The sequence below is a fragment of the Dermacentor andersoni genome, chromosome 6, assembly GCF_023375885.2.
Source record: "Dermacentor andersoni chromosome 6, qqDerAnde1_hic_scaffold, whole genome shotgun sequence".
NCBI lineage: Eukaryota > Metazoa > Arthropoda > Arachnida > Ixodida > Ixodidae > Dermacentor > Dermacentor andersoni.
Genome location: NC_092819.1, coordinates 156,834,512 through 156,857,976, shown reverse-complemented (window position 1 = coordinate 156,857,976; position 23,465 = coordinate 156,834,512). Strand labels below are relative to the sequence as shown.

At 46.0% G+C, this 23,465-nt stretch overlaps 1 protein-coding gene and 1 pseudogene across 7 annotated transcripts in view; both read right to left on the bottom strand.

Moving 5' to 3' along the window:
• LOC126523469 (ABC transporter G family member 23-like) overlaps positions 1–23,465 on the bottom strand; it is a 198,501-nt gene that overhangs the window by 30,411 nt on the left and 144,625 nt on the right. For 5 of the 7 annotated variants that reach the window (XM_055066855.2, XM_072288868.1, XM_072288867.1 and 2 more), the window contains one exon: positions 1,247–1,493. The exons of the other annotated variants lie outside the window; for them this stretch is intronic. In XM_055066855.2, the coding sequence (XP_054922830.2) occupies positions 1,282–1,493 (212 nt within the window). In that variant the 3' untranslated portion in view covers positions 1,247–1,281. Of the gene's footprint in view, positions 1–1,246; positions 1,494–23,465 lie in introns of those variants that run through there. 7 annotated transcript variants of the gene reach the window in all.
• On the bottom strand, positions 5,361–5,538 carry LOC126523786 (U2 spliceosomal RNA; annotated as a pseudogene).

Here is a 23,465-nt window from a genome sequence, read left to right as displayed (position 1 = left end):
TTTAGTGCCTTGTAGAATTCTTGAAGGCGTCGGAGAAAAAGGAAGAAACGCCGATGTGAAGAGCCGGCAAGCTTTTGTGCAATAATTTGGACTTATTAGTGCTGCAATTCAGTCTCGTGCAATAATTACTAGAGGGTACTCTGGCGCTAGTGTCTACGGGAGCTGTAACAAGAACGGTTGTACAAGCAAGGGAATTATGGGAAGTACATGGATTTTTCTCAACTTCGTTTTTTTGGCTTCAAATGGCTTTGGGACCATGGAAACGCGTCATTTCCAACAATGTACTGGTAATAAATGTTTAAGTAAACACTATTAAAATTGTTCGACGGCAGCATTTGAACACATGAACTCTAGCACAGAAGCCTGATATTGAAACCATTAAGCCATGGATGCATGCATCCGTAAGCGAATGAAACGCCCTTATGAATTAGACGCTTGGCGAGTTTTGATTTGGCTACCTGGGCAACTCTAATGGTTGCAATTAATAGCAATTGTGCCCGTTCCCGGCGTCTTCTGCACTTCCAGGAGTATAGATTGCGCTGAAATTTACAATAAGATTTATATAGCTTAATATACAGTCACAAGAACGTATCAGTCCACAAGCACGAAGATCATACAAATCCATGTACTTCCCATCATTTCCATAGTGGTACAAAGACTGCAGCGCCAGAGTTTCCTCTAGTAATTATTGTGTGAAACTCTATGCCGTAATTGCTATTCCTGGAGTCGCCATTATGTTCTAGAAGAGATCGCATATACCCAATATGTATACATGAAAAAAAAAACGAAAAAAAAAAAAACGTACGCTAGGAATAAACCCAAAAAGTGAAAAGAAAGAACAGATGGAGAGATGGGAGGGAAAAAATTGTCGGCCGATAACGAGACCTACAATTGTAACGATTGTCATTTATGTCATACATATCAAGATGTGACGACAACACGTGGGCCATACCATGGGAAAAGGAAAGCAGGCTTATGAGCAATACTTGTTTTGGCAGTTGTCAGCAGGCAGCCTTCACGTGAATGCTGCACGAATGCGTGCAAGAACTGTTCATTACAATTCCGGGATCCGATTCCACGCGTAATACCACGTGGCCCCTACGATTACCTGTCGAATTACTCCTGTACACATAGGACTGCACCCAACGGACATGTGTGGCCGGTGGCCACAGAGCAGCTCCCTCTTTGTGGCATAGGCAAGCCGCCGAATAAGGCGAGTCGCGACAAATGAGACAGGTGGACAAGAGGCATAGTACGATCGTCTTTATAATGTGTGCCGCTTCACTTGGAGAGCGAGTACATGATCATGGAGAGCGCCATGAAGGCCACCGTCCAGAGGCTCGTCGCCCCGACCGCCTGCACCACGTGCGAGTTGTCGAAGGTGTAGTTGCGCAGCATCACGCCGCGCATGGCGTGCGCAGGCAGAGCCTGTGGCACCGACCAGCTCACGGGACGGAGCACCGCCGGGGTGCCCTCCACGGGCCACAGCACACCTGCGAGGGTGAAGCATGCATCCGACAGCAATGACCGCTGCGATCGCTCAGCTTCCGTGGCGGGTAAACGGCGGAGACGTGCTTGCGGCTTCAGACGTTATTGAGGCATTATTTATTGCGCTTTATCAGAGGAGTGCGAATATTCGAAAGAATCGAATTTTGGCCAATTCGATTCGGTCTTGGAATCGAATAAATGCTATTCGTAAATAAGAATATTTCACGAATAGTTCTCGGATACCTTAATTCGTCAATTACGTGCGATAAAACAGAAAATTGTAGCTGAAAGTACGACAAATTTTGTTCCGCCCAATAGATATTAAGCACGAGAAGTTATTAGCGGAGAAGTATTAAGCGGAGCATGCGCTATACGTCACTCAAGGAAGCAGGCGTTTCCGTTGGAACCGGTATCATTCACACTGGCGCAAGAACCGTGAGCTGGCGAACAAACAGCTTATTTCTTCCTAATGCTCAATTTGTGCTTTCAGCGAACAGCACTTCAAAACGTGTAATGTGGTGACGGAGAGTTTCTAAGCGTTTTGAATACACTAGCATCCGAACATCATTTTATATTTTTGGTGGAAACAGCCGTTCATTACTGGACAACTATTCGAAAAGTATTATATATTCGATTACGTGTCAAAAATTACTATTCGAGCCCGGCTATAGCTTTCTATGTATAGCCAAGCAGTCAGGCTTTGCGCACATTCATAATTAGTGCGAATCATTGCATCTATAAAACGGAATTTGGTGTTCAAGTTGAACAATTCGCAAAGGAAAAAGCTGTTCTAAGTCAGAAGAGCGAAGTCGAAGCAAATTCATGTAATACCCATTAATTATTCTCATACAGGCTGAACAACCATGCATAACTGCTAGCTCATGCGTATTCCCTCAAGTAATTCATGAGTCGCGACGAGTGGGACACGGTGTGTGCTGTCGGGTCTTGTATAGCGACGCCTTAGTACAGACCCTTTGAGAGCGCCGCTCTTAGGCGCCCGTTCCTTCGTTGAGCGTCGGCGTCGGCGTAACCGTACCATCGAGCACAGCGAAGGATGGAAGAGCGAATGCGGAACGAAGTGGGGATGAAAGGCGGCGATAGCGAAGAGAGCGCGAGGAGGAAAGAGGAGGAGGAGAATACGGCGAGAGCGTGAGGGGAAATCAGAGTGCCACTCGACACGTTCTCTACGGCTGCGACCAGGCATGCAGCAAGCGCATGCAGGAATACCATAAAGGAAACGAAACACTGGTGTGGGCTTCGGACCCATTGTGCATGCGCTACGTCGCCTGGTCCGCCGCCGCTAGAGAATGCGCTCCGCGCGAGCCACGCGTTCACGCTTTGTTTGTGAGCAATGAGTGACCAAACCGGGCGGGAATGCTTCGCTTGCCGCTGCTGCTAAACGAGCTGCCCGAGCAGACGCTCAGCGCAGCCGCCAAGAGGATCCGGTCGTTCAGAATCAAATCATTTGCCACAACATATCGCGAATTCAAAACATCTATAGAGACAGCTGCGCTATTAAGGAGTATCATAACTATCAGTTATTTCTTTGTTCTTTCAGTCATTGCCTCTATTTTCTTCACTGCCAGCCAAATGCGGCCGATCTAACCGTTCAACACCCTCTTTTATCGTCATTTCCTGCTCTCCCGCTCGTTCGCGCCCGCTTTACGGTCGTGGGGGAGAGTACCATCTGGGTGGCGCCTCACGACGGAAGCCGCAGGAAGACTGACAGACGCATGGACGCCAACCGCTTCTCCTAAGGAACGGCAGCGGCGCGCGCTCAGACGCCCGCTTGACCCAACAGTGGTACCATCTGGGTAGCGTCGCATCGCGGCCACTCACTGAACTAAGGTGCACCAACAGCTCCCATTGGCGAGCGAGTGATTGCGCCGGCATTGAAAAAAGAGGAGGCGATGGTTCAGTGGACACAAAACAACTGCGTCACATAAGGAAAGGCATCGACACTCGGCCCCCGCGTGTGTTCTCGCTCCCGTGGACTGAACGAGCCCGATGCCACTTCGCTTCGGCTGCATCGCGAGAACATTCAGCCAATGGGGGGAATTAGCGCAGCAGCAGAAAACACACAACAGCTGGAGAAATTCGGAAGAAACCGACAATTCAAAGAGCAAGAGAGAACAGGACGTCCTCTCTTTTCAGATTGCTTCTTGGGACCTATGATGTCAACAAACAGTCAGATAAACCAGTGTTCCCCTGTCCTGTTCTCTTTTACTCTCTGAATTTTCTTTCTTCCGACGAACTGGAAATGTGTCATTTATCAGAAATGCAACTATATGTAGCTTTCTGCCGTAAGAAGACAACCTCCCTTCCTCCCATTTTGTTATGCGTGTCATCGGTCACGCGTAAAAAACAAACTAGCCCAACATCTAGTCCTTCGTCAACTATACTAATGGGCCGTGGATCCGCTGCGTGGTGAACGCATGCATGCAGTGCCTAATTGATTGCTCAGGGCCCGTGCCGTACGAAGTTACCTCAAGGATGACCTTAATGCGCTACAATTTTAGGGGTTTATATCTGAAGCATTTACCCGAAATGATGTACACTACCCTAGTAAAAACATTTCACGGGGCCTTGAGTGTGACACGTACTTGCAACATAAAGCGGCACTAAAACAGACGCAATCACGTGAGATGGTACAAAGAACAAGCGCTACGCTCACACGATTTATTCACCTGCATGGGCCGCTAAATACGTAGGGTAAAATATGTTAAGTGTAGCCCAAAATATGTAGGGTGTACCTAGAAACATGCATTTTGTGGTTCATGCCGGTTTAGTGGTCCATAAACAGCACGAGTGTAGCACTCGTTTCTCGTACTCGTTTCGTGCTCGTTTTTCGAACACACTGTTAAGTGAGTGTGTCTATTTTTGCGCTACTTTCTGTTACAAGTACCACTGCTCGTTTCGGGTCGAGAGCGATTTCGAGCCAACTTGTCGGTCAGATGCTGATTACTCTTGTATCCCCGTGAGATGTTGTCGCAGAGGGTTCGGATTGATTTTTCTGACCCCACGGGATGTTCTCAGTTGGCGCACGCACACTTCTATTTGCGTCAACAATAGAGAAATTCGAGCACTCAATACGTCTTGTTTAACTTCCGGTGTGGGATGAGGCGCCAATTGCGAGCCACTGCTGCAACGCGCGTATAATGGCGCGTATGCGCAGAGGGAGTTGTCTAGCACATAGTGTAGACTCACCGCCGTACCGACGCATAGAGATCGAGTCGTGGGCACGGAGGAAGGAAACTAAGGAGAGGCCCTACCCCCTCCACGCGCTAGGAGAAAAGTGTGGCGGAAATGACGTAGTGGGTTCTCATTTTTTTGCTGCTTCTTTATTTTTTTTTGTTGTATGGCCACACCTTTTGGGCCACAATGGCGGCGTTGTTATGCTTTTGAGCGCTCACACGTGTTGCTCTGGTAGGTTTCGGGCCGTGGCAAAGGCGCTGAGTGGGCGGGTTTGCGTTAGTCACCGTGTCTTGTTGCGCTGTGTTACTTGCACCGTGCTCTGCCAGATGTTGCGCGAGCGCGCGCGAAACCACGCGCAGCGCGGCGTGGTTTCGCGAAAGGTGTAAACAAGAGAGGAGGGTGGCCCAAAAGGCGGAGCATCGCCATGAGCAACGCCAAATTCCGGCTTCACTTTTGCTTCACAAAGAGTGACGTCAGGGCCTCTCCTTAGTTTCCTTCCTCCGTGAGTCGTGGGCCAGATCGGCAGCGTTGATAGCGACAACCTAGGAGACAGTGCGTTCTACGAAAGTGCACGTAACTATTGCTTTCGGCAGCCATGTTCCATTTAGTGTTGTTTTTTACAACGAAGCTGCATATGGCTAGCTTATAGCGAATCGATGTCCGTAGGCAGAAAAAAAAACCCGTGGGCCGATCCCGAAGATAGTGCTGTACCGAGCTGACCCGCGGCGCTGGTAAAGCAGGCTTCAAGCATTCCACCAACTTAAAAAAAATGCTAATATCTTGCGTTCAAGTACAACCCGTATCAGATAATATTAAGCTGACAACAGATACTACACTTTTACCCGCGTAGGCAATGTCTACGTTCGCACAGCCCTCTGTTTGTCTGCGTTGCAAGCGCTTCCGTATCTCTTTTCCGTTCCTTCCGCTCTCCCGTGGCGGCGGTCACGGCGTCCACGCGAATGTATATGAAAAATCAGGGTGAATGAATCTGTCATCATAATCAGCCTGGTTACGCCCACTGCAGGGCAAAGGCCTCTCCCGCGCTTCTCCAACTACCCCGGTCATGTGCTAATTGTGGCCATGTTGTCCCTACAAACTTCTTAATCTCATCCGCCCACCTAACTTTCTGCAGTCCCCTGCTACGCTTCGCTTCCCTTGGAATCAAGTTCATAACCCTTAATGACCATCAGTTATCTTCCCTCGTCATTACATGTCCTGCCCATGCCCATTTCTTTTTCTTGATTTCAACTAAGATGTCATGAACTCGCGTTTGTTCCCTCACCCAATCTGCCCTTTTCTTATCCCTTAACGTTACACCCACCATTCTTCTTTCCATAGCTTGTTGCGTCGTCTTCAATTTAAGTAAAACCCTTTTGGTAAGCCTCCAGGTTTCTGCCCCGTAGGTGAGTACTGGTAAGACACAGCTGTTATACACTTTTCTCAGGAGGGATAATGGCAACCTGCTGTTCATGATCTGAGAATGCCTGTCAAACGCACCCCAGCCCATTCTTATTCTTCTGATTATTTCAGTCTCATGATCTGGATCTGCGGTCACTACCTGCCCTAAGTAGATGTATTCCCTTACCACTTCCAGTGCCTGGCTACCTATTGTAAACTCCTGTTCTCTTCCGAAACTGTTAAACATTACTTTAGTTTTCTGCAAGTTAATTTTTAGACCCACCCTCCTGCTTTGCCTCTCCAGGTCAGTGAGCATGCATTGCAATTGACCCCCTGAGTTACTAAGCAAGGCAATATCATCAGCGAATCGCAAGTTACTAAGGTATTCTCCATTAACTCTTATCCCCAATTCTTCCAATCCAGGTCTCTGAATACCTCCTGTAAACACGCTGTGATTAGCGCTGGAGACATCGTATCTCCCTGCCTGACGCCTTTCTGTATTGGGATTTTGTTGCTTTCTTTATGGAGGACTACGGTGGCTGTGCAGCCCCTATAGATATGTTTCAGTATTTTTACACACGGCTCGTTTACACCCCGATTCCGTAATGTCTCCATGACTGCTGCGGTTTCGACTGAATCAAACGCTTTCTCGTAATCAATGAAAGCTATAATGGTTGGTTTTTATTCCGCACATTTCTCTGCCAAGTGTGAATATGGTCTATTGTTGAGTAGCCTTTACGGAATCCTGCCTGGTCCTTTGGTTGACAGAAGTCTAAGGTGTTCTTGATTCTAATTGCGATTACCTTAGTAAATACTTTGTAGGCAACGGACAGTAAGCTGATCGGTCTATAATTTTTCAAGTCTTTAGCGTCCCCTTTCTTATGGATTAGGATTATGTTAGCGTTCTTCCAAGATTATGGTACGCTCGAGGTCAAGAGGCATTGCGTATACAGGGTGGCCAGTTTTTCTTGAACAATCTGCCCACCATCCTTTAATAAATGTGTTGTTACCTGATCCTCCCCAACTGCCTTTCCCCCTTTGCATAGCTCCCAAGGCTTTCTTTACTTCTTCAGGTGTTACTTGTGGAATGTCAAATTCCTCTAGACTATTCACTCTTCCATTATCGTCGCGGGTGCCACTAGTACTGTATAAATCTGTATAGAGCTCCTGAGCCACTTGAACTATCTTATCCCTATTAGTAATGATATTGCCGGCTTTGTCTCTTAAAGCATACATCTGATTCTTGCCTATTCCTAGTTTCTTCACTGCTTTTAGGCTTCCTCCGTTCCTGAGAGCATGTTCAATTGTATCCATATTATACTTCCTTATGTCAGGTCTCTTACGCTTGTTGATTAACTTCGAACGTTCTGCCAGTTCTATTCTTGCTGTAGGGTTAGAGGCTTTCATACATTGGCGTTTCTTGATCAGATCTTTCGTCTCCTGCGATAGCTTACTGGCATGCTGTCTAACGGAGTTACCACCGACTTCTATTGCACACTCCTTAATGATGCCCGTAAGATTGTCGTTCATTGCTTCAACATTAAGGTCGTCTTCCTGAGTTAAAGCCGAATACCTGTTCTGTAGCTTGATCCGGAATTCCTCTATTTTCCCTCTCACCGCTAACTCATTGATCGCCTTCTTATGCACAAGTTTCTTCCGTTCCCTCCTCAGGTCTAGGCTAATTCGAATTCTTACTATCCTATGGTCCCTGCAGCGCACTTTGCCGAGCACCACATCTTATATGATGCCAGGGTTAGCGCAGAGTATGAAGTCTATTTCATTTCTAGTCTCGCCATTTCGGCTCCTCCACGTCCAATTTCGGCTATCCCGCTTGCGGAAGAAGGTATTCATTATCCGCATATTATTCTGTTCTGCAATCTCTACTAATAACTCTCCCCTGCTATTCCTAGAGCCTATGCCATATTCCTCCACTGACTTGTCTCCAGCCTGCTTCTTGCCTACCCTTGCATTGAAGTCACCCATCAATATAGTGTATTTTGTTTTGACTTTACCCTTCGCCGATTCCACGTCTTCATGGAAGCTCTCGGCATCCTGGTCATCATGACTGGATGTAGGTGCGCAGACCTGTACGACCTTCAATTTGTACCTCTTATTAAGTTTCACAACAATTCCTGCTACCCTGTCGTTAATGCTATAGAATTCCTGTATGTTACCAGCTATATCCTTATCAATCAGGAATCCGACTCCTAGTTCTCGTCTCTACACTAAGCCCCGGTAGCACAGGACGTGCCCGCTTTTTAGCACTGTATATGCTTCTTTTGTCCTCCTAACTTCACTGAGCCCCATTATATACCATTTACTGCCCTCTAATTCGTCCAATAGCACTGATAGACTCGCCTCACTCGATAACGTTGTAGCGTTAAACGTTGCCAGGTTCGGATTCCGTTGTTCAAAATTCTCTTCCACCTCTGTGTCGTATGCTAAATCATCATCATCATGATCATCATCATCATCATCATCATCATCAGCCTGGTTATGCCCACTGCAGGGCAAAGGCCTCTCCCATACTTCTGCAACTACCCCGGTCATGTACTAATTGTGGCCACGTTGTCCCTGCAAACTTCTTAATCTCATCCGCCCTCCTAACTTTCTGCCGCCCTCTGCTACGCTTTCCTTCCCTTGGAATCCATCGCGTAACTCTTAATGACCATCGGTTATCTTCCTTTCTCATTACGTGTGCTGCCCATGCCCATTTCTATTTCTTGATTTCAGCTAAGATATCATTAAGTCGCGTTTGTTCCCTCACCCAATCTGCTCTTTTCTTATCCCTTAACGTTACACCTATCATTCTTCTTTCCATAGCTCGTTGCGTCGTCCTCAATTTAAGTAGAACCCTTTTCGTAAGCCTCCAGGTTTCTGCCCCGTACGTGAGTACTGGTAAGACACAGCTGTTATAATAAACTTTTCTCTTGAGGGATAATGGCAACCTGCTGTTCATGATCTGAGAATGCCTGCAAAACGCACCTTAGCCCATTCTTATTCTTCTGATTATTTCAGTCTCATGATCCGGATCCGCAGTCACTACCTGTCCTAAGTAGATGTATTCCCTTACCACTTCCAGTGCCTCACTACCTATTGTAAACTGCTGTTCTCTTCCGAGACTGTTAAATATTACTTTAGTTTTCTGCAGATTAATTTTTAGACCCACCCTTCGGTTTTGCCTCTCCAGGTCAGTGAGCATGCATTGCAGTTGGTCCCCTGAGTTACTAAGCAAGGCAATATCATCAGCGAATCGCAAGTTACTAAGGTATTCTCCATTAACTCTTATCCCCAATTCTTCCCAATCCAGGTCTCTGAATACCTCCTGTAAACACGCTGTGAATAGCATTGGAGAGATCGTATCTCCCTGCCTGACGCCTTTCTTTATTGGGATTTTGTTGCTTTCTTTATGGAGGACTACGGTGGCTGTGGAGCCGCTATAGATATCTTTCAGTATTTTTACAAACGGCTCGTCTACACCCTGATTCCGTAATGCCTCCATGATTGCTGAGGTTTCGACTGAATCAAACGCTTTCTCGTAATCAATGAAAGCTATATATAAATGTTGGTTATATTCCGCACATTTTTCTATCACCTGATTGATAGTGTGAATATGGTCTATTGTTGAGTAGCCTTTACGGAATCCTGCCTGGTCCTTTGGTTGACGGAAGTCTAAGGTGTTCCTGATTCTATTTGCAATCACCTTAGTAAATACTTTGTAGGCAACGGACAGTAAACTGATCGGTGTACAATTTTTCAAGTCCTTGGCGTCCCCTTTCTTATGGATTAGGATTATGTTAGCGTTTTTCCAAGATTCCGGTACGCTCGAAGTCCTGAGGCATTGCGTATACAGGGTGGCCAGTTTCTCTAGAACAATCTGCCCACCATCCTTCAACCGCTAAATGATAAATAGCTAAAACGGTATGCTAAATAGCTTCGCTGAACATCCACCTTCAAAGATTGGAATGGCTCATGATTTTTTTTATTTCACTGAAGAAAGTCATGGAGCGTAGGACTGTTTGCATTGTATACTAGTTGAACATCGTGTCACGTGTCGTCGCCTCGAACGCAGCTGCGCCCACCCGCGCTTTCCGGTGTTCCGACATCACCACGTCTACAGTCTGTTTCCTAAAGTTGTAATGGGAATGCACACCTGCCACCGAATGTTACCAAGTGGTGATACGGTGATATTTACTGGACAGGTTGACTGTCAAAAACCGAAGGTAATCTGCATCCGGTGGGTGTCCGTTACACAGCTGACTCCAAAACTGTATATCACACGCCGTCACTTCTCAACACCACCCGCCTGTATTTGAATCAGTCGTTTAAAGCGAAAGTTATGTTAGCAAACGTTAGTCCTCTAAATTACTCACCACTAGTTCTTGCTACTCGTCTCTGAAATATAACTATGCCTCGAGATGCTGTATCCGCAACAAACCATGGGCCCTATAACGTAAAGCTATTCCAAACTGTTTCTATTCCAATTGTGCAGGGTTTCTCCATGATTGGTAAAAAAAATTTCGCCACCCCCCATCGCCTGTCTCTCATGCGACGTCAAGATAACCGCGAAAACTCCCCATCTGATGTGACGGGTACTCACTCATTATGCATAATAATAATAATAATAATAATAATAATAATAATAATAATAATAATAATAATAATAATAATAATAATAATAATAATAATAATAATAATAATAATAATAATAATCTTTATTACAAATAATCAAATTGTACATATAATTTTGCTAGGTCTGCCGAAGCCTTCTGTGGGCTTGTATGGCAGAAACCTGGCAGTCAGGGCAATGCATTATGTACCTTATTACAGACAAACCAAATGTCAAAAAGAAAAAAAAAATAGAAAAAACGTATCACAGGTTTTTCAGGTAAACATGCCCAGTAAACAACACTTAATGTTCAAATGAAAACACGTAGCACTCAACAACCATGAAAATTGAGCAAACAAAGCACAATATGTAAACAAACTTACAACCTATCGAGAACAAAAAAAGAAAAAAAAAACAAATCGTGAAAACAGCGGAATCAGTCTGACATTCATTTCGGTTAAGATCACACTACAACAACAGAAACTTTATACATGTGAAATCTATTGTATCATTGCCTTGAGGGCCTTTTTTAATCCCGACAAAGTTGTCTGATCCAGTACAGCACTGGGAAGGTTATTAAACAGGTGGGGGATATAGTAACTTCTTTGTCCTTTTCCATAACGAGTTCTTGTTCGAGGAACTACATATCTGGGATGACTACGCAAAGCAACACTTTTATGGACAGGTTCTCGGAAAGTATTGCTCCAGAAATAACGCATCACAATTGTTGAACGAAACAGAGACTCGAAATCGGGCATTTCTAGATCTCGAAATAAGTTATCTGTGGTTTGGTTGTACGCGACACTTTTTAGTATGCTTTTTAATAGGTTGTCAATTTTATGTTTCCAAAATCCGCTGCAATTAAAAAAACAGGGAATGCCGTACCTTATATGCGAGTAGCCTAAAGCTTGCACTATCACTTTTTTAATCTTGGTAGGTGCATAACTCCTTATACGGTAAAGGACACATGCAACATTACGTAATCGCGCACAAATTTGAGCCATTTGAATATTCCAAGATAAGTCAGTCTCAAAGTATACTCCAAGGTACTTGACACTATCCGCATATTGTACTGGGGCACAAACACAGTCTAAGCAATCAGAACCGTGAAGGAAAACATGTTGACTTGTTACTAGAGCCTTTAACGGATTTATAAAACATAGTAATCGAGTTTTCTTAGCACTTACTTTTATACGGTTCTTTTTAAACCAGTTCATCACATTTTTTATGTCTCTTTGAAGTAAAGCGACAGCTGCTTCGTACTGCATGTGTTTAGATACAAGCAACGTATCATCTGCATACTGGAAAATCGTACATGAAGTTGTTACCTGTGCCAAGTCACAAACGTACAAATTAAAAAGAAGTGGAGACAAAACGGAACCCTGTGGAACCCCTGCACTAAGAAACCGCAAAGAACTCTTTTGGTCGCCAATACGTACGATCTGGGACCGATTTAACAGGTAATTTTGTATAAAGGCATGGAAATGCCCCCGAAAACCGTAATTATGTAGTTTAGCACATAGAATACTGTGGCTTACCGAATCAAAAGTTTTTGATATATCTAAAAAAAGCCCACAGGCTACCTGGTTAAGTTCAAATGTTTGATATAGAAGATCCGACAGTTAATAATAGTTATTATAGTTATTATAATAATAATACTTTATAGCGCCAAGTAATAAAAAAATGCAAAGACATCCGGCCTGCCAAAGCCTCATTGGGCTTGAGTGGCAGAGCCCGACAGACAGCGGAACCGCGCAGATATACACACAGGCATGAACGCGCATTAAAAATTACGGAACATCAAATTAGTACAGTGGCAAAATAAAAAGAGACACAGAACCCAAGTTACATATAAAAAACACATCAGAATAAAGAGCGAGGAAGGAAAACAAAATAGCATGACAATACTCAGATCAGTGCAACAAATACTGCAGTAACCAGGGAATTCACAGGATTCATTTGACAAGTGGTGGAGCATGTGGGCACAACATCGTACACCCACTAAGCAGTGTATCGCAGCATCTTTTTTATTTTATATTTAGTTTTTGCCCGGCGAACACTTGGAGGCAACCTATTGAAGTAAAAGGGAACGTAAAAATCTCTTACTCGCTTTCCTTACCTTGTAAACCATCGGGGAATACAAAAAGCTTCCTTCGGTCGAAGAGATCGTGAGGGAACATACGGAATCTTATAGTCACTAAACCAAAAGTGTTTCAGGACAATAGTTTCCATCAAAAGGCGATCAAAATCAGGTAGCGAAAATACCTTAAAAACATCAGAATTGGGGCGCAGGCCTAAATCATAGCCAATATTTTTTAACAAAGATCGTAGGAGAGAATTGATCCTGTTCTTCCAACGAACTGCACAGTGACCATAGATCGTTATGCCATAACGCAGTACGCTATAACCGAGAGCGTTTACAACTTTGCGTATTGAAAGCGGCACATAGTATCTAATGTTGTAAAGCACACAGGAGACGGTTCTGAGCTTTTTGCAAACGTGGGATAAGTGGTCATTCCAAGAAAGAGCACTGTCAAAGAATAATCCTAGGTATTTCACTGTAGTTTTATAGCTCAGGGGTAGACATTGACATTGAGAACAATCAGATCCGTGCAAGAGCAGCTGCTGGTTTAAATCTACTTTCTTCATCTGGCTGTGAAAGCATATAAGTTGAGTCTTAGAGCTGTTTACTTTGATTAGGTCGCGTGATGACCAGTCCATAGCAAAAGTTGCTGCAGCTTGAAGAGAAGAAAGGGAGTCAGAGTAGTTCGGCGACTGGGATGCGAGGACAGTATCGTCAGCGTACTGATACAGGCCTACAGGCACGGCGTTTGAAAGGTCGTTCACGTAGACGTTAAATAACAGGGGACTAATTATGGAACCTTGAGGAACGCCAGCTTTTATTAGCAAGGAAGCGCTCTTTGCCCGCCCAATCGAGACGTATTGCGTTCTCTGCTGCAAAAAAATTTCCAAAAGCGAAAGAAACACTCCACGGAAGCCTACCCTGGACAGTTTACACAATACCACAGTGTGACAAACGCTGTCAAAAGCCTTGCTGACATCCAGAAACAGTGCACACACCACGTGGTTACCTTCAAAAGAACGATTTAACATGTCAGAAAAGTCCTCCGAAAGCATTTCCGTCCCTTTACCTTGTACAAAACCATACTGACGCGGTGACAGGATTTTGTGCTTATCTAAGAAACTTGTCATTGTAAACAGCAGATGTTTTTCTAATATTTGAGTCAAACAGGGCAAGACTGAAATAGGACGATAAATCTCATACCTATTATGTGCACCACCTTTGTGAATTGGGGTAATGATTGCCGCTGTCATGTTCGTCGGAATCATGCCACTTGAGATAATGCTGTTGAACAGCGATAGCAACACGCCTTTAAATATGTCGAACAAGGTTCGCAGATCATCTACTGAAATGCCATCTATTCGCATAGATCTATTGCGTTTAAGACCGAAAATAATTGAACTTAAATCATCCTCACTTAGCAAAGGTAGGTGCGCCGATTCGACTGTGCTGTTCTTAAGAGTACAAAATAAGGGATTCTGTTGCGCACCACCCGAAACTTGCGAGAAAAACTTGAATTGACACGAAATCTTTTCCATCATTGCCACGCCTTTTGACACCTCTTAGATTATTAATCAAAGACCACGTTTTTCTAGTATCTGAGCCTGCTTTCTTAAAATTGTTACGGAAATGCACTCGTTTAGCCTGACGAATCATTGCATTCACTTTATTTCTCGCAACCTTAAATTTTGACTGTAGCAGGATAGAAGCAGGTGCCCTTTTCGACTGGGCCCAGAGCAAATCTTTTTTCTTTTATAGCTGATAGTATTTTGGAGGTCATCCACAAGTTTTCTTTATTGCGCTGCCTGATTTCAACCACACGAGTAGCCGCTTTCTTAAACTCTTGTAGAAGTTCAACAAGTTTATCATAAATGTCTATCGGCGACACTTTTTCAAAGAACACTTCCCAATCGTATTCCGATGCCAGACTGTAGAAGATTTTGGGATCACAGATGGATATTTATTTTTTGCCGCGATCCGCTGTTGGAGGGTTCGATTTCCGGGCTAAAGAGCAACAAACAAAGTAATGGTCTGGCAGTTTGGCTTCGACGATAGCAGATTGTAGGGCGAAATTCGGAGCTCTTATATATATATGGTCGATGCAAGAGACGACCAGTTGCCCCGCCGGAAATTCTTCTCGCGTTGCTTTCTGGATAGTTGGTTGCAGTCGCCATTTTGATAACAGATCCAAGATAATCTGCGACCAGAGCCGTAGAAGGGCGAAAGGTATCTATGTTAATACCGCCTATTACACAGATATAGTCTTCATGCGAGTGAGCTGAGAGGGTGGTGTCAAGTTCGGCCAAAAAGAGCCTGCCATTAAAGCAGGGGGGTCGGTATACTGCAAAGAGTATCAAAGAGAGAGCTGGCGTGCTTATACGCAAAGCAACAACTTCTGCTTGTTTGAAGTCAAAATTTAGCTCTGTAATAGTCCAACTGTCTCTCACAAAAACTGCGACGCCACCCCCTTTTTTTGCGGGTCGTGTACATGAAATTGCTTGGTAACCCGGTATTGCGTACTGGTTAAAAATATCAGCTGAAATGTTAATTTCCGTCAGTACAAATACGTCAAATGTAGAACGAAAAGGTGAAGTTGCGGCCATGAATTCATCCCAGTGCTTTCGGATACTACGGATATTAACGTGCGTTGCGCGAAATGCAAGTTGCGCGTCACTAGTGAAATATTTTGTTGCTTCAGAAAATGGTGCACAAGCAAGGAATTCGAGATTGCTCATGCTTAGCAGATCTTATCAAGGTCAGACATCTTCTCAATGCGGATGACAGACTTCACTTCTTCCGATTTCTTGGCCAGAACTCTGCCGTTACGTGTCCACACAAATTTGTACTGGTTTTCTTTTCCCTTGGACCTGGCCAATCGCAAAAGCCCCTTGTTTGTCCTTGTCAAATTTTCATTGAAATACAACCGAGGATGAGACTCATCCGTAGGCAAATTGCAAAGCTTTGTCCGTAGCGCAAGCCATTTTTCTTTAGACGCCACGTCACGCATCTGCACAAGGATAGGGGGAGTCGAACTCTCTCTGTTCGGCATTCGATGTATTGAAGCAATAGTATTCGCTTCAATTTCCGCAAAATCAAGTTTTTGAGCTAGATCGCCCATAAAAGAAACCAAATTCTCGTTAGGGTTGGTTCGGAGGCCATGTATTTCAAAGTTGCATCGCCTGCTGTACTGTTCAAGATCATTAACTGTGCACCTTGATTTATCCAGTAGCTCAGCTTGAGCTTCAACAGTCTCAGATGGAATCAAAGCAAAGTAGTTATTTCTTATTCGACGCCTTTTTCGTCATACAGTCCCCTGCTATTAGTCGAACGTTATCGGACTGCGCCTACTTGGCACCGCGAAAACTCACCTCGACAGGGTGACGTGCACGCTTTAAAGATGCATTAATATGCCACACAAAACAGGATTTTTTTTTACCTGAATAACTGGAGACGGCCCCGTTTCGAAAGGAATGGATGACTGCCCGCCGATCGCTCTGGCACCGGCTACTCGAAGTTGCCAGGCTACATGGATCTATTTGCTTATAATGACAATTTTTGCATGGAAGTATAGCGTTATCCAGTCCTTTTGGCAAGTATACATCGGTCTGCCTACTCTTCTTCGCCGAGGTTTCCGTCTTAGCGGCATTTTCAGCTTTCCGTTGCACGCCGCCGTGATTTCTGACCATCCACCGCAAGCTAAGCATTGGGAGATGGAATCGCCGATGACGGCGCCACATTCCTCATCCGGCTATCTACTTTCACAGTGGCTGGCTTGGCCCCACCGAAACCCTCTCCACTTCAGTGTGCTCCTCGCCTCTTTTCGGACAATTAGCTAAGAAACAACGCTCGACGTAGGCAATGCTATTCGTTTTAAAAGCAAACAAAAATGACCTCGTATAAACGGGAAGAGCTTTTGATTGGGTTCTTCGAACAACTCTGCAGGTTACCACCCGATGCTTGTGTCGGTGGTTAGGTCAATTTCACGCCAGGAGAGAGGAATAGTTTTGCATTAGGGGACCCCATGACACATTTGTTCAAAATCTCGAACCTAGGACCCTATAACGCAAAACTATTCCAATCTATTTTTATTCCAAGCTCCTGACGTCAAATTTACGCAACCACCGACGTAAGCATCGGGCGTAACCCGCAGCGTTGTTTGAAAAGCCCGATCAAACGCACTCCTTGTTTGTAGACCTTTTCATCGGGCGAGGAGGAAAGGGCGCGCGGCGAGCCTTTCCTCCTCTCTGGCTTGTGCGATCCGGCGCGGCGCTGCTTGAAAGCATTGCTGTCGCGTGCTGCCGAACGGTTTTTAGGTCGTACTTCGTGAAATTTACGCAGTGTCCGTTCACATAAGGTAGTCAGGGAAGCCTTTCCGTGCATTAGTAACTACAGTACGTGAAAATATATCTTGGGGGCGGAAGCATATGTCACGTATTATCAGCCTTGGTGTGTATGTGTTGTGAACTATTTTTCGTATATCGGTTTTAATTCTATGTAGAGAACCGGCGTCTGTGTATTACCAGCGTGAAATGATAAATCTGCTCACTATCTGATCGCTTGGCGTAGGGAATAAAACAGCGCATGCTCGTGCACGGCCAACCTAAGGCAACCCTGAAACATCTAAGCAGTAGGCGCTACCAAATATTTGTGATAAACCGGCATCCTCCCTACGCATTTCAAGTCTAGCAAACTTATAATCACTATATGGCTGCGCTAGCTTCCTGTATCAGGCCGATGGCGCTGCTGAACACAGCGATCACTGCGGTTGGTGAACCAGCCTGATACATGTATAAGCTATGTGTTTCGGCATTGCCTTTCTGCCCTGCAAATCCAAAATATATGAAAGGGATCGCATGAAAGGAATGCGAAGGCTATTTTTGAGGACAAAATTTCTGTAATATGTGTGAGTGGGTCGTAGAGAACGGAACGAACCCAACCGAAAGAAAAATATTCGGTTACCATCCTCTTTCTCGAAAAAGAGAAAACGTGCTAACGCAGCAATGCGACCTCGCATAGTCACGCCGCACAACGTTTATACATCTACAAACGTTGATGCCGTATGCTTGGCCCGTGCGCTGTATAGAACAAATATCTGTAGTCCAGCGCCTACCACTGCTTAGGACGCTCGCGCCGTTCCTAGACGGTCGCTTTGCTGGACAAGTTTAATTCACACTGGTATGACGTTATTACCAACCAAAACAATTTCATTCATGGGTGTAAACCTGATCTACCGAAACAAGTAGTCACGCAATGTAATCTGCAGCTAACAGTTTGAGCGCTTGTCAAATTTTAACAGCACAGCTCCTATCGTAGCAGAACGGTACCCACGCTGCTACGATCGTCGCCTATGTTTCACTGATCCTAAAACGCAGCTTATATAGAGAGGATAATACTGCAATAAGGTCACATTAGTGAATATAACATTCAGAAATACACAAATGATCTCCGAAACTGATTGTAGGCTCAAATATGCGCGCACACATCGCGCTGCGTGCTCCGTCAGCCCCAACGCCAGCAGAAAGTCCGGCAAGACCGACTGTTACGTATTCGGCGGCTAGACGCCTCGGGAGGCACGACGACCGGCCCAAGGAACAGACGACCCACGCAGTGCCAGGAAGACAATCACGTTTAATTCTTCAGCGACGCGTTTTTTTGTGCGCTAAGTAGCCAATCAGGGGGTGGTAAAAAGAAAAGATATTGTGGCAAGCGGGGCAACCTTATCTGCAGGCTCAAACGTACAATGAGACCAGCACCGCGAATGTTACAGCTCGGCCAAAGCTACCCTTTTCGGAAGGCGTTCAAGAGGATGACGCTTCTTGAACAACTGGAGGTGGGTACAGGTAGCCAACGATGGAAACAAGATTGTCCAAGCACAGCAATGGGTGAAGACGCCGAGGTGCATGGTGGTACAGGCGGGCAAGTTGAGCTAGACATCGCAGAAAGGGTGAAGAAGGCACTGCGCGTCTTCAGGCTCGAACAACAAGCCCGTGGAGAGGGGCTGGGACGCCCAGGAGGAGGCGACGCTCATAATTAGCACTGCTCGTCGAGTGCCGAAAGGCTGCCGAGCAAGTAGCGACAGGGAGCCTGCCGCAGACCTCTGGCGCAGGGTTCATCCCGTCAGCCGACACGACAGGCTCTGAAGTGGCTTAGTGAACGAGCGGAAGAAACGCAGGAACTACGTCAGAAGGAACCTCGCGCCCAACCTTAGGAAAGCCCGGCAGTGGAATTCACTGGGAGCAAAACACATGAAAACCGAACATGAGAATGAAAAGGCTTGCGTCGACATGCATGCACTCGAGCAAAAAAAAGAAAACAAACCCTAGGGAATGCGGCTAAGGCAGTCAACATTTGCATAGCGTTTGCCTTTCTTCTGCCGCACTAGGAAATCAAACTGCACGTTGAAATGCTAGACTCCACCTCATCAAGCGACCATTTTTATTTGACATTTGGTTCAACCACACTAAGGGTGAGTGATCGGTTCCAAAAACAAAGGAAGAGCCTTTAAGATAACACGAGAGCTTCTCGAGAGCCCACACCAAGCAAGCGCATTCTTTTTCTGTTGTGCTGTAGGCTTGCTCGCGTGACGTTAGCTTCCGACTTGCATAGACAACAGGGTGCTCCTCGCCTTTTTCTTTCACCTGACTTAAGATAACGCCCATTCCACGGCCACTGGCGTCACACCGAACTAAGAAAGGGAGAGAGTAATCCGGTGCCGCGGGAACCGGTTCGCCTAGAAGAACCTTTTTTAATCGCATCAAATGCGTCCTTACGCGCCGTATTCCAACGCACAATAGTAGGCTCGGTCTTGCGCAGAGCGTCTGTGAGAGGACGACCGATATGTGCGAAGTTTGGAATGTAACTTCTGTAGTACTCAGTTAAACCGAAAAAGGAGCGCAAGTTAGTCTTTGTTTTTGGCGAAGGAAAGTAAGTGATTGCCTCAACTTTTAGTTCGGAAGGTCGTCGCTTCCCTTGGCCAGCAGCATGCCCCAAGTAGTGGACTTCAGTGCTTGCAAGACAAGATTTGCTCAGTTTGAGAGTCAACCCTGCTTCACTGATTCGAAGGAATACCTGCTGCAAATGTTCCAAATGTTGTTGCCAAGTGCTCGGTAAAACAGCGATGTGGTCGAGGTAGGGCACAGCGAAAGGCTCGGTGCCTGTGAGCACTTCATTCATTAGTTTTGAAAATACGAACGGTGCATTCTTGAGACCAAAAGTTAGCGCCAGACGTCGATATGAGCCTGTCGGAGTCATGAAAGTGGCGAGCTTACTGGCGTTCTCCGTGAGTGGCACTTGCCAGAATCCGCGTACCATATCTAACGTAGAAATGTATACTGTGCCGCGGAAACTTTCTCGATCAAGGTTTCAACATTAGGAATGGGAAACGTCTTCGTTTTTCTTATCGCATTCAGCTTACGATAGTCAATGCAGGGTCGGGGTTCCTTGCCAGAACTTTCTACGATAAACATCAGCGACACGTATTCGCTTTCCCCTGACACAATTACACCCAGTGTCAACATGTTCTGAACGGAATCGTTCAACAGGTTTTCATGACGGGGCGAAAATCTGTGCATCCTTGTACGGAAGGGTTAGTCAGATGTCAACTCAATGTCGTGTTCCACAAGGTTTGTCCTACCGGGATAGGAGTAGGGACTGAACAAATCGCTGAAGTTGCGTGCAAGCACTTTTAACTCATTTCTTTGCTTTATTGTTAAAGAAGCTTGTTTAGTGACCGATTCGAGTATTTCTTCTGTTGACGGGGAAGAGCAAGGGGTCGGTACTTGAGGGACTGGAACATTTATTCCCTCTGGCTCGCTTAGGACGATGCTTAGCGTCTCCGTGCGTTCGATAAAGGGCTTCATTAGACTGCAGTGGTTGATTGTCAAGTCGTTGCGTTTACCGAGCGTCGTTACCAAGTAATTGGTGTCGAAAAGCTTTTGCTTAACCGTGACCGCCTCATCCCATGCTACTTCCAGTTTATTTGCCTTCGACAACTTCAAAATCAGCACTTTGTCGCCTTCCTTGAAGGTTCGAGTGCGTGCAGATCTGTCGTAGTACACTTTTGCGCGTTGCTTCGCTACCGCCATTTGATCTGCGCCAATTCTTGAAGCGTTTCAACAATGTCAGCACGTACTCGACAACGGATTTGTCTACAAATTTGTCTTGCCACTTTTCTTTTAGCAAGGTCAGCCGGGAGCGAAGTGCTCGATTGTAAACAAGTTCCGCCGGGGTGAATCCAGTTGCTTCGCGACTGATGGAGCTGTAGGAGTTGAGGAGGACTTCGAGATGACAAACTTGGAAGGTTTATTTACATTATTTACAGTGAGCGTCAATTAACAGTAGTAAAGTCATTACGGGCCGGCAGCAACTCGGACGCTGCGGCCCGTCGCAAGAAGTTCGAAAGAGATGAATCCAGGAATGCTCTAGGAATCCTCTTCTGCTGCTCCCGGTCTGCGTCTTTTAAGCCCTTCGGTGTCGATAAGACACGTAACGTTCGGCCAATGGTAGGCGCCCGAGCGATGGGATCACACCCGGCGAAGAGAGTCGCTCCTTGGTCCCCTTGCGGTCTTGCCTTGCTGACTTGCAATGCGCCGCCACCATAGAGGGTAGGGGGCGACGCCGCCAGGTTGTCACGGCGCATTACAGCCGTCAGGTTGTCACGGCGCATTACAGGCGTCTTGCTTCGGGACCCACTCTACCCGCAACAGTGCCAGGCTCTCGCTTTACTTTCGGGAAGAGCCAAGCAGTGAATAGCTCCACCGGCTGCACACGAAGTGGGGTCCGCCAACTTGTTTGCACGTGTCGTGCCTCAGGAATGTGGCATCCGTGTTTCTGCGCTCCTTAATTAGCTGTGGTGCGATTCGATGTGGTCTGGGGAACTCGAAGTAGGCTCAGGAAATGGTCCCGTATCTAACAGAGCGCAGAGGAAAGAGCGTTGCGGGAAAAGCCGCATCCCAGTGGGTGCCCTTCTCGAAGCAGAGCGCGCGCCGAATCCGCTTCATTACTGAGTGAAGTTTTTCGACTGAGTTACTTTGCGGGTGGTAGAGCTGTGATGAATGGATATGCCACATTTCTGCAAGAATGTCGTGATAAGCGCGCTTGTAAACACAGAACTTTGGTCGCGTTGGATTTCACTGGCAAGGACGCCGAGTAGCGCGTTTACTACCGCTGTGGAGCTTAATTCCGGTAACACCACTGCTTCCGGGAACTTCGTGGCAGGGCAAATGAGTGTTAATAAGTATTTGTTGCCCGCCGATGTTACTGGTAAAGGACCAACGATGTCGACTACCAATCTGCGACAAGGTTCGCCATTCAAGGGCACTCGGACCAAAGGTACCTTGAGTATTTCGTTTGGCCGTCCGTTCTTTTGGTAAACGTTGCAGGAACGTACCCATTGCTCAGATTCCTTGAAGCACGTCGGCCAGTAGTAGTCGTTCAATAGTCTGCTCTTAGTTTTGTTTATTCCTAGATGGCCAGCCCAGCTATTGCTGTGAACCAAATCGAAAAGTGCAGCACGATACTTTCTGGGAACTACAAGCTGTTCGAAAGAGCGGCCTTTCTTGTTTTTGAATGTTCGCTACAAGAGATCGTCTTTGACAGTGAACGACACTGGTCCCTTTTGGTTGCCTCTTGATCTTTCTCAGCACGTTTGCAGTGACTCGTCGTTCGCTTGATCCGTTTTGAGAACGCTTTTGTCTACCTTTGCAAGAAGTTGAAGATTTTCACTGACTGGGCTTATCGTTTTGTCTCCGGGCGCGGAAGCGACCGGGGCGTTATCAACGGCTTGTGTGGCTGGAATGGTTTCGCTCATTGCGGCAGCTTGTGACGGATCGCTTTGCTCTGGAATTTCGGTGGCACGAGTAGCGTTAGTACGCGCTTTTGTGAGGGACCTCGTGACGACCATTACAGGGTTCGCATGAAGTTCCATTCCTGCGTTTTGCATGTCCATCATTGATCTGTTAGAAAAAAATATAAGGGATTTTTCGAGGGAGCTTGTCTGAAACAGCAGCTTGAGTTTGTAATTTGCCGAAGGCGCCCGTCATTTCAACTTTGGCTACCGGCAAGCACTTCGTGTCGGGCTCTAGTGCCTGACGCACCCATACACACGATCCGGTGAAGTCCTCGGGCTTAAACGACGGGTGGACGATATCAAATGTTGCTACTGTGTCACGTAGAACCTTGCAACTGATGCCATTCACCGTCATGTCATAGGTGTAAGGCAAGAGTAAATCGCTCTCCTCAGTTAGCAGATTAACGGACACATTTGCTTGTCGGCGCCCTACTGCGATATGGCCTGGTTGTTGGGATCTGTAGCAGACTAACGGTCGTTTTTCTTCACACTTGGAACTTTTTGGGTCACTCGAGTTGACTGCATGCACTTGGGCGGGAACGTTGTCGGGTTTCCATTGGTTCATTTCTCTCGCTCCTTTCTGAAACTTCTTGAATGCTCCCGACGGTTTCTTTCGCAGTTCTTCCTAACTTTACATTCTGCAGAAACAGTGCTCGTCAGCCAAACTAGCTGCCATTTGCAACGTATCTATGTATGACTTGTCCTGAGTCCACAGGCGGATTTGCTCCGGAATAGACGCATAGAAATGCTCTAGCGCAAACACTTCAATCCGACATTGCTTGTTCTCGTATGTGTTAATTGGCACCTTAAAGCCATTCTTCCAATTCCAACAAGCTCATAGATTT